Below are 17,773 nucleotides of genomic sequence, written 5' to 3'. Positions count from 1 at the left end.
CACTCTGAAATCTCTGAACCTGAGCCAAAATTAGCTTCTCCTTGGGCACTTTCTCGGTGGCTGAAGGCTGATGAGTATCCAGAATCTGAGGGAATGCCCCGAGTAATTTAAGTTTTAGGAAGATCTTGTGAGTGGGCCCAGTGAGAAGTGGCACTTGTCACCAAACTGGACAATTTGAGTTCAGTTTTTGACACCCACGAGTAGGAGAGAACTGACTCCACGAATATGCCATAACACACATAAAAACAATCCATAAAGGAAGCTTGAGCGCGAGGGTATAAAGTGCCTCCTGCTTAAGCAGGCCAGAGCTGCGAGAGACAGGCTCTCTCCATTGTTCTTCCTGTCCTGCCATGGTGGACTCACGTGTGGACCCATTATGAATGTCAGAATCTAAGTTCCATCCTGTCTTCCTCTGTTGGCTAAGGTCAAGCTCCCATTCCTACCTTATATCCTCAGGAGAAACAGGAGGACAATATAAGGTTGGCCTTGGGGAGGTCAGACTAAGAGGGAAGGACAGAGATGGCCTGAAGGACTGGCTTCCTGCAGGATGTGTGTGCTTTTGGAGAGTATACTCCTCCATCTCTGTACAGCCGGGGTGCAGGGAAAGCGGGGACCAAGCCAAGGCAGGGCGAGGGGATGTGGCAAGGCCCCCATGTACTTCAGCTAGTGGCAGCTCTCTTCTGCACCCGAGCTGGTAAACCAGGGGCCTGCTGACTCCCCATGGGTCTCACCCAACTTCTGTCAGTCTCAGAGGTGCAGCTGAGTATCTGTTGCCCTCTGGGGCTCAGACTCCTAAAGCTAAGGAACCCCTTCTGTGCCAGGCGTAACCCTGATAGCACCCGTTCCTTGTCTCCTTTACGTTTCTGTAGGCTGTTGGTGTGGTTTGGTTTCTGGTGTTGGGACTGAACCCAGGTCTTGAACTCCCTCACTTTTTATCCTCAGCGCTTTGAGTTAGGGTCTTGATAAATTGCCCAGGCTGGTCTCGAACTTGTTCTGTAGCCAAGGCAGGTCTTAAGGAGGGCATCAGATCTATGGGAGCAAGCGGTTGTGAGCTGCCCTACACAGGCACCAGGAACCAAGCTCGAACCCTGGCAAGAGCAGGACCTGCTCATTACTGGGCCATCTCTTCGGCCCTGGTCTTTAACTTTTGATCCTCCTGCCTCAGTATCTTGAGTAAATGAGATTACAGGCCTGTACCACCAAACCCTAACATACAATATTATAAGACAGGGTCTCCGGCAGATCTAGACAAATTCAGTAATGTAGCCAGAATGACCTTCAGCTTCTGCTTCTCCAGTCTCTACTTCCCAGGAGCTGGAATTGCAGTCTTTACTTCCATGCCTGGCCCTTCTTCACGTTTGTATCAGTTTATTTCTGTTGTCTTATTGTTTATGTATTCATTTACTTTTGCAGTGCTGGGGATGGAAGCTCGGACATTATACATGCTCACCAAATGCTCTACCACGGAGCTACACTCAAACCCTCTGTTTGTAGTTCAAAAGTGGCGACTACTCCACCACAAGAAGGCATCAGCTGCTCTTTGGTCACATCTTATAGGAAGAGACACAATACTGGTTTGCAGATAATCAATAGAATAACAAGATTTTTTTTTTTAACTTTTTGAGATAGGGTTTCTCTATGTAGCCCTGGCCGTCCTGGAACTTGCTTTGTAGGCCAGGCTGGCCTCAAACTCACAGAGATCCACTTGCCTCTGCCTCCTGAGTGTTGTGATTAAAGGCGTGTGCCATCACCGCCCAGTGACAAGTTAATTTCAATACAGAACTGACTTCTGTGTGGTAGGGAATTTGATGTTTTAGGAACTCATCGTCAGCATCTCTTCCACCCCTGTGGGCAAACAGATCGGCAACGGGGGAGTTAGTTCCATCTGCCTCCTGGTTCCTGACCATTTGGCAAGATGGAAGATGGCGTTTCTGGCTTTTAGCCAACAGCCCTGGCTCCCTGGGAAGACCTGGCTGTGACTGTCAAGAAGCACTGACTTTCTCCTTCCTTCCTTCCTTCCTTCCTTCCTTCCTTCCTTCCTTCCTTCCTTCCTCCCTCCCTCCCTCCCTCCCTCCTTCCCTCCTTCCTTCCTTCCTTTCTTCCTCTCTGTTTGTTTCTCGAGACAAAGTTTCTCTATGGCTTTGGAGCCTGTCCTGGAACTAGCTCTGTAGACCAGGCTGGCCTCTGCCTCCTGAGTGCTAGTATTCAACTCTGGTTTTTCATTTCAAGCCTTCCCCCACCTGTTTCCAAACTAGAATGTTCCAATATCTCTCTCCATATCCTGCCCTTTCCTTGTCATTACTACTGTTTTGTACAACAGAGAAGAAAACTCCACTATAAAACATTTGGGGCGTTTGGGAGACAGAGACCAGGATGGGGAACGTCCGTCCTAAACCTCTTCCCCCAGGGCCTGAAGTTCTCATTTCTCTAGGAGTCCTTTAGGACATGGGCATCCCCTTGTCCTCAGAGTCCGTGTTGCCCATCCAGGCCAGGGGTAAGGCTCCGCCTGCAGTTATGCCTGGAAACATCGGCGTCTGCGCACCCTGGCTTCCGTACTGGCTTTCCACGTGTAATCAGCACGTACAGCGGGTGTTCTCGCTGGGGCCCTGGGTCACGAAAATTGGGCTGGAATCCTGGGAGAGACCGTGCTGGGCGCTCTCCCCATACAGGTGCAGGCTGTTGCGGGCGATTAACTCTTTGGCCATGAGGACGAAGACTTCGTCTATGTTCCTGGACTCCTTAGCGGATGTCTCCAAGACAGCCAGGAGGCCATACTTCTCAGCCAGTGTGCAGGCGTCCTCAAACAGAACGTGCCGCTTCTCCCACAGGTCCGATTTGTTTCCTACAGATGAAATGTGTAAAGGTAACTGATAGCACAACCTGTCTTTATTGAAAATGAACTTTCTCTGGTGCGGGAGAATTATCTGTATTCTGTCAATCATATTTTAATAAAACGCTGATTGGCCAGGCAGGCAGTATAGGCGGGAAAGCCAGACAGGAAGTAGGGGTGGAGCAAAGAGACTGGGAGAATTCTGGGAAGCAGAGAGGTTCCTCTGCCATTCCTGTGCAGACCACGGAAGAAGCAACATGTAAGCTGTCACACTGAGAAAGGTAATGAGCCCATGTGGCTAACGTAGATAAGAATAATGGGTTAAGATAAGTCATAAGAACTAATAAGTAGCCTGACCAAATGGGCCAATCAGTTTATAACCTTATAGAGATCTCTGTGTGATTGATTTTCTCTTTGGGATTTGCTGGCTGTTGGGGTACTGGGTGGGACAGAAGCCCCAACAAGCCGGCCCCCGTCATGTTACATATAATATAAGTTATAAGAGTTAACAAGAAGCCTGACCTAATGAGCCAATCAGTTTATAACCTTATGGAGTCCTGTGTGTAATTTCTCTTTGGGATTTGCCGGCTGTTGGGGTACCGGGCGGGACGGAAACCCCAACAAGCCGGCCCTCGTGTTACATATGGCGCCAACGTGTGGACAACTGTATCCACATAAAGCCTGAGACAGCTTGGGAAGTAATTCTAGAACAAAATAACAGCATTATGCATGGTTTCTTGGTAGCAGCAATTTCTCGGGTCTGCTCTGCTTGCTAGAGGCAAGCAAGTGCTCTCATCTAAGGGAGGCTTCCTGACTCAGCTTTAGCTGCAAAACCTTTCAGCTCTTTTAAGAGGTCCTGCCACGAAGCACTTAAACTGTGTTGATGAAAAGCTGACCGCATGCTTTTCAGCTCTCAGCCATAGCAGGATAAAAGCTGCGCTGTTTTAAATAGCCATCTTTCTGGGCCGACCTGCCAGGGCAAACTCTGACTCTTTCAGGCAGGCAGTCCGACTGAGTGTGGTCTGTGAGCAGAATGCTGCAGCTTGCTTGCTAGCAAGGACCTTGAAACGCCATAGAGTTGTGGCAGTAAACATAGCTCTGGCTGGTACCTCAGCCACGAGGATTTAGCCGTCAAAGCCACTGCTCTCCATATTGCTTAGTAAATTAAAGGCTCATGTGGTCAGAAAAAGAGAGATATACAGTAAAGAGAGATTCAAAGAGGAAGAAAACCTCTAAATATTTTACAGTGTGTTAAAAATATATGCAGGCTAAAAGTTAAAGTTCTTAATGTAAAAAAAAGGAAGAAAGAGAATAGTTGGGTGTGGTGGTACACACCTTAAATCCCAATGCCTGGGAGGCAGAGGCATATTGACCTCTGTGACTTCAAGGGACAGAGGTAGAGATTGACCTCTGTGACTTCAAGGTGTGGTAGTGCACACCTTTAATCCCAATGCCTGGGAGGCAGGGACAGACAGATCTCTGAGTTCAAGGTGTGGTAGCATACACCTTTAATCCCAGCACTGGGGAGGCAGAGACAGGAGGATCTCTGAGTTCAAGGACAGCCTGGTCTACAGAGTTATTCCAGGACAAAGCTATACAGAGAGCCTGTCTCAAAAAGTAAAAGTAAAAATAAAAGAAATAGAAGTAAAATAAAGCTGCATAAAGATGGAAAATACACAGAGAATCTTGATACTGTGTGTTATGCTCTCCTTTAATTGTTTGAATGCTGAGGAAGGAGCAACAGTCACCAAAAGACATTTGTTTATAAATGCTGCTGAACTAACCCAAGATAGACATTTTGAAAATACATTGGCTTCAAAACTGAAGTCAAAAGGTATGTTACTTTGGAGAAGAGATTCTGCTTTTGTTTCCACAGAAAATGAGAGGCTATGGATTTATTCAGAGTTAAGAAAAATCATCTTTGACCAAGGGAGGCCACCTGAGAAATCGACAGGAACAGATGGCCCAGATGACAGAGTTCTACATCCAGAACTGATTCAAGACTGCTGCCTGAGATGATCAAGACTCCCAGGATACTTCAGTCAGGACTTGACTATAACTCTAAATTTTCTTTAGGTCCCCTTAAGACTATCAGCGCCCCCAACCAGCAGGAAGTAGCCTGAAATACTACGCCCACATTCCCAACAAATGGATTATGGGTATTTTTCCTTTGTTTAAAAAAAAAAAAGAGAGGGAAATGGTGCGGGAGAATTATCTGTATTCTGTCAATCATATTTTAATAAAACGCTGATTGGCCAGGCAGGCAGTATAGGCGGGAAAGCCAGACAGGAAGTAGGGGTGGAGCAAAGAGACTGGGAGAATTCTGGGAAGCAGAGAGGTTCCTCTGCCATTCCTGTGCAGACCACGGAAGAAGCAACATGTAAGCTGTCACACTGAGAAAGGTAATGAGCCCATGTGGCTAACGTAGATAAGAATAATGGGTTAAGATAAGTCATAAGAACTAATAAGTAGCCTGACCAAATGGGCCAATCAGTTTATAACCTTATAGAGATCTCTGTGTGATTGATTTTCTCTTTGGGATTTGCTGGCTGTTGGGGTACTGGGTGGGACAGAAGCCCCAACAAGCCGGCCCCCGTCATGTTACATATAATATAAGTTATAAGAGTTAACAAGAAGCCTGACCTAATGAGCCAATCAGTTTATAACCTTATGGAGTCCTGTGTGTAATTTCTCTTTGGGATTTGCCGGCTGTTGGGGTACCGGGCGGGACGGAAACCCCAACAAGCCGGCCCTCGTGTTACATTTCTCCCTCCCTCCTTTCCTCTCTTCCCTTCTGTCTTTTTTGTTTGTTTACTTATTTGTTTGTTTTTCAAGACCGGGTATCCCAGAACTCACACTGTAGACCAGTTGACCTCAAACTCACAGAGTTCAAGTTTAATCTGCCCCCCTGAGGCTGGCATTAAAGGTGTGAACCACCACCATTTGGCCTGTCTATATATATATTTTAAGATTTATTTATTGGTTATATACAACATGTTTTCCTGCACACCAGAAGAGGGCATCAGATCTCATTACAGATGGCTGTGAGCCACCATGTGGTTGCTGGGAATTGAACTCAGGACCTCTGGAAAAGCAGTCAGTGCTCTTAACCTCTGAGCCATCTCTCCAGCCCCTTTATATTTTTTTAAAGACTTATTTATTAATTATGTATACAGGGTTCTTCCTGAATATATGCCTTCAGGCCAGAAGAGGGCACCAGATCTCATTACAGATGGTTGTGGGCCACCACGTGGTTGCTGGGAATTGAACTCGGGTCCTCTGGAAGAGCAGCCAGTGCTCTTAACCACTGAGCCATCTCCCCAGCCCTGGAATTTTTCTTCTTAAGCTGTCAATCAAAGGAAAGGGCTGGCTAGGGACAAAAATTTTCAGAGTCCAGAATTTGCCAGATTCTGGTACATTTGGTGTTCTATAAGAACATCAGCAGGGCCTGGGCCACCATCTCTGGACTGTGACTATGCCACCAAGTTCGGGCTAGCCTGGGCTATATGAGGACCTGTCACAAAGAACGTAGAGTGGGTGGGCAAGATGGCTAAGTGATAAAGGCATCTGCCACCAAGCCTGAAGATCCGAGTTCAATTCCCCAAGAGAAACAACTCATGAAAGTTATCTTCTGCCCTCCACATATGTGCCAGGGCATGTGAGTGTCCCACACTCCCAACACAAGACAGAAATGGAATTGTTTTGGTTTGGTTTGGTTTGGTTTGGTTTGGTTTGATTTGGTTTCCAAGACAGGTTTGGTTCTTTGTGTAACTTTGGCTATCCTGGAACTCACTCTGTAGACCAGGCTGGCCTTGAACTCACAGAGTGACTCACAACCATCTGTAATGAGGTCTGGTGCTCTCTTCTGGTCTGCAGGCAGAACACCATGTACATAGTAAAGAAATAAATCTTTAAAAAAAAAAAAGAAAAAAGAAAAATTCCAGCTGGGAGGTGGTGGTGCACACCTTTAATCCCAGCATTAGGTGGATCTCTGTGAGTTCAAGGCCAGCCTGGACTAAAAGAACAAGTTCCAGGACAGGCTCCAATGCTACAGAGAAACCCTATCTTGAAAAGCCAAAAAAACCTAAGAACCTTATAAGGCAGGCATCAGTGTAACCTACCATAAGAAGTTGCTTCCTCAAGTGTTTTCCTTTTTTTTTCTCTTTTTTGAGATAAGGTCTCGGTGGACTTTGAACTCAGTGACTCAGATAGCCGGTCTGGCCAATGAACCTGGATGATTCTCCCCATCTCTGTTCCCCAGCACTGGGGTCCCAGATGCGGGCGATAGCCCCTGACTTTGACCTGGGAGCTAAGGATCTGAAGTCATGTCCTCAGGAGCTTACAGCAAGCACTTCACTGACTGAACTATCTCTCCAGCCCCCCGCACTCTCAGCTTAACAGCCTCATCACCCAGAGACCTGGGATTACATGTAATTCCAGTGAACTTTAATGTTATTTTTTAAAAAGTTTCACTTAGGAATTTCCATACCCATAAGTAGCCATCCATTGGCCAGTTGACATTCATTTGAGGAGATTTGGGGTCTTTTTTGTTTGTTTGTTACACAGGGTTTGTAACCCTTGCTATTCTGGAACACCAGGCAGGCTTTGCATTCAGAGACCGCCTGCCTCTGCCTCCCGAGTGTTGGATTAAAGGCGTGCACCCCCACTGCCTGGTAGATTTGGGGCCTATTAAACCTCAAGCTCTTCTGTATTCTCTGTGTTATTGACACAACCCAGGTGCCTACAGATCGCTGACAAGTGTTCCATAGAGTTTACTCCGCTCATCCCTATAGTGAGAAGCTCTGGGGTGGGGGTGTGGAAGCTGTACCGTTTTTTTGTTTGTTTGTTCTGTTTTTGCTTTTTGAGACAGGGTTTCTCTATAACTTTGGAGCCTGTCCTAAAATACTCTTTGTAGGCCAGGCTGGCCTCGAACTCACAGAGATCCGCCTTCCTCTGCCTCCCAAGTGCGAGGGTTAAAGGCCTGTGCCACCACTGCCCCGCCTGTAATCAGTCCAATGTTAGGCTTACTTTGTGCTTTATTGTGCACATGGGATTGAGTTAATTATCGCCAGAAAAGTTTTCACCAAATTGTACTGTGCTTAAATACGCCTAAAATAAACTACCTGGGGTCAGACTCCCGAAGTTTGAGCCCTCACCAGCCTTTTTGCCTACTGAGGATCATGATTTTGCTGGCTATGGTGGCCCCACTCTCACTGAGGAAAGCAAGCTGAGCATGGGCAGAGGAGGGCCAAGCAAAGCTGACTGCCTGGAAAACGCCCTACCGATCAGCATGATGACCAAGTTAGCAGCTCCGTATTTTTCTATCTCATGGATCCAGTGAGGGACAGACTCGAATGTGGATCGCCGCGTGAGGTCGTAGGCAATGATGGCAGCGTGGGCGCTTCGGTAGTAGCTTTGGGTGATGGTGCGGAAGCGCTCCTGGCCTGCTGTGTCCCACACCTGCATCTGCAGGACGGAAGAGATAACAGGAGGAATAGCGACATGGACTTGCCTTCATTTAAGTCACCTTACAAATAGTTTCCTGTGGGCTGGCAGGATTGCTCAGTGGGTAAAGGTGCCGCTGCCGCTGCCAAGCCTGACGACCTGAGTTCAGTCTCTGGGACCCATATGGTGGAGGGAAAAGGCCAACTCTGGCAGATTGTCCTCTCCTTTCACGTACACACAGTGGCAGGCGTGCCCATACAGGCACACACAGCAAATGAATAATATACATTTTAAAAGAACGAATAAATTCCCTGTCTTGCTTCAATGTATTCAGATTCAGATTCCAGGCGGGGTCAAAATGTGCTCTCTGGTTTAGGGATCACCCTGAGGGGCTCTCCCACTGATGGGAGGATTATTTATTCCTGGGTCTTTTCTTTTGACCTTTAACCTCAAACATCCCTTGGCCTAGATTTTTGGGTTCATACTTTGAGTTCACCCATTGGGAAGAATCCTGGCAAAGGGATGGTATAGGCTGAACTGCACTGGTTTTTAAGGACCGCCCAGACTTTTCCATCCAGTAGCATCCTTATCACAGTATTCTCCAGAACATCATCTCAAGCATGGATCATATCAGCACCAACTTATACGCCTTTTAATTGTGCCTAAATTTTTAAAATCATTGTGTGTGTGTGTCTGCGCGCGCACGCGTGCACGCACGCGTGCACACACCACATGTAAGCCTGAAGTCCACAGAGGTCAGAAGAGGACGTCAGATACCCTGGCACTGGAGGTTATGAAGTGGAATGGATTGTTTTTGTTTTTTTGAGACAGGATTTCTCTGTGTAGCCCTGGATGTCTTTGAACTCACAGAGATCCACCTTCCTCTGCTTCCCCGAGCGCTGGACTCACCCGGCTGGGGCTGGAACAAATTGTTGTGAACTAGCATGTGGGTGTTGGGAATCAGACCTGGATCCTTTTCTAGAGCAGCAAATGCTGTTAACCACTGAGTCATCTTTCTATCCCTGTGTATAAAATTTTGGTTTTGTTTTTAAGATAAAGTCTCAAATGACCCAGGCTGGCCTTGAACTCAGTATGTAGCTGAGGTTGGCCTGAAACTCTTGATCATAGGCTGGAGTCTCTGTGAGGGGCACTGCCACCTGCATATGCTCACACTGTTTTTGTAAAAATCGACCTCTTAGCTTGCCTTGGTAATCCTAGCTACTCATAAGGCTGAAGCAAGAGGTGTTTGCTTAACACGTACAAAGCCCTAGTCACAATCCCCAGTATCAGAAAGAAAACACCGTACGTCTGAGGCTTGGAGGCCATCCACATACCGTGGTGCATGTGTGGAGATAAGAAGACAGCTTGTGTCTCAGGTTGTCAGGCTTGGTGGCAAGTACTCTTACCTGCTGAACCATCTCGCTAGTCCCTGTCCCCTTTTAGCTGTTGAGGAAAAAAATGCTAACATGTCATCAAACAGGAGAGAATAGAAAAATGAGTCTTTAATCACTGGGATTCAATAATTATCAGGCTTTCCCCCTTTGGGATCAGTCCGTGCTGTTCTTTGATAGCTACTTCCTTCAGCTGGACTTACATCAGCACACAAATAGAGTAGGTATTTTCTTTTTAGTTGTTTTGAGACAGGGTCTCAGGAGGTAACTTGGGATGACTTGGAACTCATTAAGCAGACAAAGCTGCTGGCTGCAAATTTGCTGTCAGCCTCCTGGCTCTACCTTTTGAATTCTGAACTTACTGCTACTCCAGGCTACAAATAAACATCTATTTACATAATCACATTTACATAATCAAACAAACATTCATTTACATAATCACAATGTCCTGGTGTCATTATATCTACACCATATTAAAATTTTCCTGATGATCCCCAAAATATTTTTGTAGGTATCTATTAATTGATCGATTTTGAGGCAGCATCTCTCTCTCTCTCTCTCTCTCTCTCTCTCTCTCTCTCTCTCTCTCTCTCGCCCAGGTTGGGCCCATCCTTTTGACCTTCCTTCAGTACCAGGATTACAGGGATGTGACAGCATGCCCCATTCTCTTACAGTTTGAGAGTGACAGTGGGTGTTTACATGTAAATCTATATTTGAGTTCTTTTTTTAAAAATTACAATTTATTTATGGTGTGTGTGTGTGTGTGTGTGTGTGTGTGTGTGTGTGTGTGTGTGCATGCGTGGGTGCCTGCAAGCATCACAGTCAGCAGGGAAATGCCCCAGGTGAAGTATGAATGAAACTTGGTTCAGTCTGACTTAGCCAGTGCAGGGACAAAGTTCTAGAGTCTGATACTAGGTTGTTTATTTTAGCCATGTTTAAGCACAGCACGATTTTGGAAAAATGTTTTCTGATATCAATTAACTGAGTCCTTTGTGTATAACAAGGCTTAAGACATGTTTACATGAGACTTTACAAAGTACAAATGGCTCTTTCCATAAAGATGGGCTCTGTTGACTTAGAAACAGTGTTTACGATTTAGGACCTAGGGAGAATGACTGAGACGAACATAATGCCTGTGTGAGCTAGGACTGGCCTGGCCTAAGATAGCAGAGAATTTGCCAGGTGGCGGTAGTGACACACGCCTTTAATTCCAGCACTTGGGGAGCAGAGGCAGGCAAATCTCCTGGTTTGAGGCCAGCCTGGTCTACAGAGTGAATTCTAGGACAGCACAGGACTCACTACAAACAGGAGCCCTATCTTTTAAGTCGCTCAGGCTGTTATATAAAGTACAAGTGATGTCACTCAGAAAGAATGGCTTTCATGAACTTAGAAGCGATGCTCAAGACTAAGGCGGAAAGGTCTGGGATAAACAAAATATGAATTCTGGGGGATATGGGTGAAGCTGGCTCTACAGATAGCAAAGGCTCACCAGTTTGCAAATGGTAAACGTCTCTTTCCCTGAAGAGATAAGCCTGCAAGCTGTACTTTTCCTGGACTCTACAGTGCTTATCTGTGTGCACGAGGACCTGGTGCCCTCTACACGTGTGTAGGTCAGGGCAGAGTCTCTCCTACCAAGTAGGGCCCAGGGAAGGAAATCAGGGCATCAGACTTGGGGGCAAGCTGTCATGCTGACTGTGACTGTAGTCTTACAAAATTTGTGATGCAAGTTTCATCTGGTCTGTGGCCACTTTTTATATCTGTTCATTGGTCTTTTGTCTGTTTATTTTTGAGACAGGGCCTCACCATATAGCTTTGGCTGGCCTTGAACTCACAGAGATCCAATTGCTTTCTGCCTCCCATGTACGAGGATTAGAAGCATACACTACCTAATTTAGTTCCTTTTATTTTATTAAAGATTTATTTACTTACTATGTATACAGTGTTCTGCCTGCACACCAGGAGAGGGCACCAGATCTCATTACAGATGGTTGTGAGCCACCATGTGTTTTCTGGGAATTGAACTCAGGACCTCTGGAAGAACAGCTCTTAACCTCTGAGCCATCTCTCCAGTCCCCAACTCTGTTTATTATTGAGGGTCCTTACTATCTATGTAGCTCAGCCTGACTTGGTACTCAAAATGTGGCCCAGGCGGCCTCAGTCATCTTGCCTTTGCCTTATGCTGGGATTATAGGTGTGTACCGTCACATAGTTGCTGGGACTTCTCTCTCTCTCTCTCTCTCTTTCTCTGTTTCGCTGGTGCTTTTCTTAGACATTTATCAAAATTCTTGCTACGTCAAAGAAGCTAGCCTTTTCTCATATTGCAAATATATATTGTCTTTCCTCTTTTGACTGCTTATCATATTTTTGGTTTGTAGAAATTATGACCTTCAAGTAGATTTAGCAATATCCTCTTTCATGGCTTCTTAAACCTTATGTAAAGTGTTCCCACCTTACTTAAAATGGGGGTTCTGGCTGAAACAACGGAGCTACCCCAGTGTCCCTCTGACCTTCACTTTCTTGCCGTCTATCTCGAGGGAGCGCACTGTGAAGTCCACCCCAATGGTGTTCTGCTGTGACTCGGTGTAGACTCCAGATTTGAAATGCTGCACCACACACGTCTTCCCCACATTGGAATCTCCAATGAGGATAACCTTGAACAAATAATCCACGTTCTCATCTGTTGCTCTGGCTGAGCTGGAGAACTGCATGGCTCTGGCTTCCTAGAACAGACCCAGGGAGGAAAGACAGCGTTCAGTTATTACCTAGTGAGCACCGTTCGGCCCCTGCACCGGGGATCCAGCAGAAGACAAGCTGGGGTAGTTGTGGCTTTCACAGGACAAACATTCTCATGGGCGAAGGATTCCAATGACTGTGCAGGTGTAAGGAGTTGCCCCACAAGTCCACACCCCGGGTATATGTGGTCTCAACTTCGGGAAGGCTCTTCTACTGGTAAGGCCATTCTTTGATGGGAAAAGAGTGTAGTCAGCTTTACCAAGTTAGAGACCTGAGGAAACCCCACTTCTGAAGATGAGGTGCCCAAAGAGCAGGATAGTGGAGGGAATGCCTACAGGAGTAGCTCCCTGGCTGGCAGTCACGTGGAAGACATGCCGCAGCCACTAGAAGCCTGGCTGCCCAAAGGAAGACTCACAGGTCTGTGAGCACACCTGAGTACAGTGTCCGGAGAGGCCAGAGGTATTGGGTACCCTGAAACTGGAGTGACAGGCAGCTGGGAGCTCAAAGTGGATGTTGGGAATTAAACTCAAGTGCTTTTAACTTTAGAACCATTTTGCCAGCACCCATGTGGCCTTTTTACTCTGGGTAGTACTCCATTTTTCTCAAACAGGAAATTAGAATTTTGAGGATATTCAAAATTAAAACTTTAGTTCGAATGATATGGCAGGGCGGTGTGTGGTGGCACACAACTTTAATCCCAGTGCCCATGAAGCAGAGGTAGGTAGATCTCTATGTGTTCAAGGCCAGCACGGTCTACATAGCAAGTTCTAGGTTAGCTGAGGTTATATAGTGAAACTTGGAGGTGGGGTGGGGAGAACTCTATGGGAAATTATAGTATGGAAAAGAAAATAACTTAAAGGTTTCTAATGTTGGTATTTGCCAAACTTAATGATTGTCAGAATTAGCTGGAGGAGATAATTAAAAATACATATTCCTAGAACTTATGTCAGACCCACTACATCTATCTATCTATCTATCTATCTATCTATCTATCTATCTATCTATCTATCTATGTATCTGTCTGTCTGTCTGTCTCTCTCTCTCTCTATATATATAATATATATATATATACATATCTAATTTATGGGGCTGGAGAGGTGACTCAGTAGTTAAGAGCATTGACTGATCTTCCCGAGGTCCTAGGTTTGGTGTTTAGCACCCACATGACACCTCACAACCACCTGAAACTCCAGTTTCCGGGGATCCAGTGCTGTCTTCTGTCCTCTATGGGCACTGCATGCATGCGGAACATAGACATATACGCAAGCAAATCATCCATACACTTAAGATAATAGCAAATGACATTTTTAAAACATTTATTTTTATTTTATGTGTTTACGTTAAAAAAAAAGAAAGCCAGACATAGTGACATATGCTTGTAAGCCTGTCTCTGGGGAGGTGGCTCCAAAGGATCCCTGGGGCTTACTGGTCAGCCAATCTAGTCCACTCAGTGAACTCCAGGCCCTGTTTCCAAAACCAAAGCGGATGGCGCTGAGGATGATACATGAGGTTGACCTCCGGCTGCCACATGATGCGTACACACATGAACACACATGAGGTGCACACACGTGAACACACATGAGGTGCACACGTGAACACACATGAGGTGCACACGTGAACACACATGAACACACATGATGTGCACGCACGTGAACACACATGATGTGTACACACATGAACACACAAAAAATTAAAACAATAGGTATGCATGTACCTGGTCCCCAGGTGAATCTGATGAGATCCGAGAACCATTGGCCAATGCATCAGTTACCGGGAACTACATTCCCACTCTCAACATCTCTGTTTCAATAGTCACCCGGGCTTAACTATCTGCAATTTCAAGGAACTCGATTTCTCCTGAAAACGAGTATGAACCGGGGCAGCTCTTCATTCCAGGAGCTGAAACCTATCTCCCTGGGATTCCTATCTGTCAGTCTCAGGCTCCCCTTGCTCCGTAACATGCTGAGTTCCTAGTCCACATGACAACTCAGCAGACATTTGGAGCAGCAAGCACAGGTACTTAGGCATTTAAATCATCACACATTTGGTGAGGTCTGCTCACCAAATATCTCACGAGACCCAAATACCCAAAATACTTTGATGATTGAATTTGAGGTTCAGTAAACTGCTCTTATCATAAGACACCCTCATTTCTCCTTGATTTGTTCTTTGGTTTTCTCTGACGCCATAGGAAAGCTCACGTCTATAGTGACAAATAAAAATGCACACAAAAGCTCGTGTCTATTTTGTCAGACAAATAAAAACGCACACAAATATCTAGTCTATGCTTTGGTAGAAACCAAAGGTTTTATAGAGGTAAGGAATGGTCTAGGGCCTCTAGGTGCCCCTGAGATCACATAGGAGAAACGATCCCGTAGAAAAGAGATACAATCAAACCACTTTTTTACTCTTTTGCGTCTTTTCAACTAAAGAAAACCATTCTACTTCCGGCATCTTACCACTGTAACTTGAGCTGAAACATTGTTTCCAAGTCCCCATTCTCTTCTTCCCCATCAAAGTGCCAGGGATTCCACAAAAGCTCCCTTTAAGCTACCTTACAAGCCCTGCAAGGAGAAACCGGCGGCGGCTTCTCCCAGACCCATTCCGCATCCCCGCAACCTTCAACTGCGTTCACCTGTTGCTTACCTGTCCCCTCTCTCACCTTGCTGGCTGGAGAGCAGGTTGTGTTTGCTTTTTCTCCCCGTTACTTTTGCAGCCCTCGGGGCCCTTCTTCCTCCTGCCTTGCCTTGCCGCGCCGTGGAAACTGTAGTTCCGGCCTCTGGCGTCAGGTTTGGTGACTGGAGAAAGCGAAAGGGAAACAAGGGCAATCCCTCCCACCTGCAAGGAGCGCGAAGCTCTGGCTGAGGTGCTGGCTAGCACACACAGCTAGCTTCCTTGCCAGAATTCATCAGATCAGGAGAAAACCCAAAGAGGAACTGCCTTTCACGCAACTGACACCTGTTAAGCTACCCTGTTCCTCTTTTGTTCTGCGTCCTTCGTCCTCCATCCCGCCTGATACACTTGCTTGTTTGGCTGGGCAGGGAGGCCGATAACCGAAATGACATCGAGTTAAAGGAGGATATTGATCTGGGTCTCCAGAAGTCACTGGAAGAAAGCAGGTGCTCACACAACACGGGTCCACAAGATGTCTCATGTCTCAGAAGGTATGGGTACCTGCTGACAAGCTTGAATACCTGAATTCTACCCCCAGGGCAAGTTGTTCTCTGACCACGCGAACGTACATGAACACACACACACACACACACACACACACACAAAATAAATGAATGTAAAATTAAAAAAATATATAACAAAAATCCCCAAACCAAATAAATGAAAAGCTCATGAATCAAAAGACTTTAGAGGCTTGGCAGTGGTGCACGCCTTTAACCCCAGCACTAGGGAGGTGGATCTCTGTGAGTTCGAGGCCAGCTCTGGTCCTCCAGAGCTAGTTCCAGGACGGGCTCCAAAGCCATAGAGAAACCCTGTCTCGAAAAAAAAAAAAAAAAAAAAAAAAAAAACCAAAAAAAAAATTAGAGCAGTGGGGGATTTAAATTAATGATAGACTACTTGCCTAGTAAGTGCAAGGCCCTGGGTTCTGTTCTCAGCACAGAAACAAAGTAATAAATGAAATAAAGATGCTTTACTGCACGTGTGTGTGTGTGTGTGTGTGTGTGTGTGTGTGTGTGTGTGAAAAGTCCCAATTAGAAGTTCTACCACACAACAGAGGCTAATTGTTTTTGCTTTCTTTTTGATTTTTTTTTTTTTTGAGACAGGGTTTCTCTCTGAGACAGTCCTCCTGGCTGTCCTAGAATTTCCTCTGTAGACCAGGCTGGCCTCGAACTCACAGAGATCCGCCTGCCTCTGCCTCCCAAGTGCTGGGATTAAAGGCGTGCGCCACCCCGGACAGCTCTGAAGAGGATAAATTTTAAGTGTGAGAAAACCTAGAACTGATTGGTCCTTGAAGCTGTCAGTAGGAAAAAAGATCTGAGATGAATTTCTTTCCATTTCCATCCAGAGTCTACCAGTTCTGGACTGCGTTAACTCAGCACTTCCCAGAGCCTATCCTAGGAACTGGGTTTTCACGCAGGGAAGATGGTTCGGTGGATACGGCTGCTTGCTGCCCTTCCAGATGACTTGAGTTCAGTGCCAAGCATTCATGTCTTGCAGCCCTGAAGTAAGAGACAATTGTCCTCTGTTCAAGAACACTGTGTCTCTGAGGCCTTCAAATAACCTTTAAGTTGTGACTCATCTTACCCCGAATTCCACCCACACAAGGACTTTTGAAAATATCTCTTTTAACCAAGGCAGCTCAAAGCTTGATTATAGTTTTTCTCTCTCCATCTAGAGCGAGTAAAAGCAAGACACTGTCTAACGTGCTGCCGGCTGTGGTTTTGAGAGCCACCGTCACACGCATAACCTGGAAACTGGATCTAGCTCAAGATCCACCACAAAAGTGTGGGCTGGGGCGGGAAATAAGGCCCTGTAATGTCAGTGTCACTGACGGGAGCTGCAAGTGTTTTCTTTCTTTTCTTTCTTTCTTTTGATGATGACAGAAAAAGTCAGTTGGCTCAGACCCAGTCCACGTGCATACTGGGAGGGCACCTGGAGGTGGAAAGCAGTGTTAAAATAGCCTGCTGGATGCCTTTCTACATCATTTTTAGATTTTCAACTAAATGATTTTTATTTTTATTTATGTGAATGAGGGAGCCTGTCTGTGTATGTGTGTGTATGTGTGTGTCACATATTTGGGTCCCTGAGAAGACCAAATAAAGGCAAAGGATCTCTTGGAACTAGAGTTAAGGCAGGTTGTGAGCTGCCTGATATGGGTGCTGGGAACTGAACTTGGGTGCTTTAGACAAACAGCAGCTGCTCTTAACCACTGGACCATCTCTCCGGTATCTCATCTTCCCTTTTACTTCATTTTCAAATCCACAAATGGAAAAACTGAAATACATACAATTTGGAAATCCATTCGCTAAGTGTTGCTTTCAGCCCCCACCTGTTAATAACTGAGGTGCTTCCATTATCAACCTGGACAGATATGTTCCTCCCTTTCCTAAGTCTCCCTCCCCTTATAAACAAATTATTTTATTTTACTGTGTAAGGCGTTTTGCTCACATACATGTCTGTGTACCATGTGCATGCCTGGTGCTGGAGGAGGTCAGAAGAGGACATCAAATACCCATAGAGACAGTTAGGAAGCACCATGAAGGTGCTGGGGATTGAACCCAGGTCCTCTGGAAGAGCAACTGCTCTCTACCCCCTCATTGTCCCTTCCTGCGCACCCCGAGCTGTAAAAACATTTTGATGTCTCTGGGTTGGGGTTTGGCTGGCCCTAAGGCTTTCGGCTTTAGCTCATTGCTTCAGCCTC

General features: G+C 46.0%; 1 protein-coding gene across 2 annotated transcripts; it reads right to left on the bottom strand.

The window, feature by feature from the left end:
• Nucleotides 1-2,330: 2,330 nt before the first annotated feature.
• Nucleotides 2,331-15,278, bottom strand: Rab19 (RAB19, member RAS oncogene family). 2 transcript variants are annotated; one of them, XM_087901665.1, is made up of 4 exons: nucleotides 15,062-15,278; nucleotides 12,174-12,386; nucleotides 8,113-8,296; nucleotides 2,331-2,842 (listed from the first exon to the last, which is right to left on the bottom strand). In XM_087901665.1, exons 2-4 carry the CDS (start codon nucleotides 12,372-12,374, stop codon nucleotides 2,574-2,576), a joined length of 654 nt encoding a protein of 217 aa, XP_087757791.1. In that variant the 5' UTR covers nucleotides 12,375-12,386; nucleotides 15,062-15,278; the 3' UTR covers nucleotides 2,331-2,573. The 2 variants fall into 2 exon arrangements, with proteins under 2 accessions (XP_087757791.1, XP_087757790.1); XM_087901664.1 differs by having other exon boundaries at nucleotides 15,046-15,274.
• Between the last annotated feature and the right edge of the window lie 2,495 nt (nucleotides 15,279-17,773).

The sequence above is a fragment of the Myodes glareolus genome, chromosome 25 (assembly GCF_982192425.1).
Source record: "Myodes glareolus chromosome 25, mMyoGla1.1, whole genome shotgun sequence".
Taxonomy (NCBI): Eukaryota; Metazoa; Chordata; class Mammalia; order Rodentia; family Cricetidae; genus Myodes; species Myodes glareolus.
Note: the sequence above shows the minus strand (reverse complement) of the source record. Positions and strands in the feature narration are given on the sequence as shown.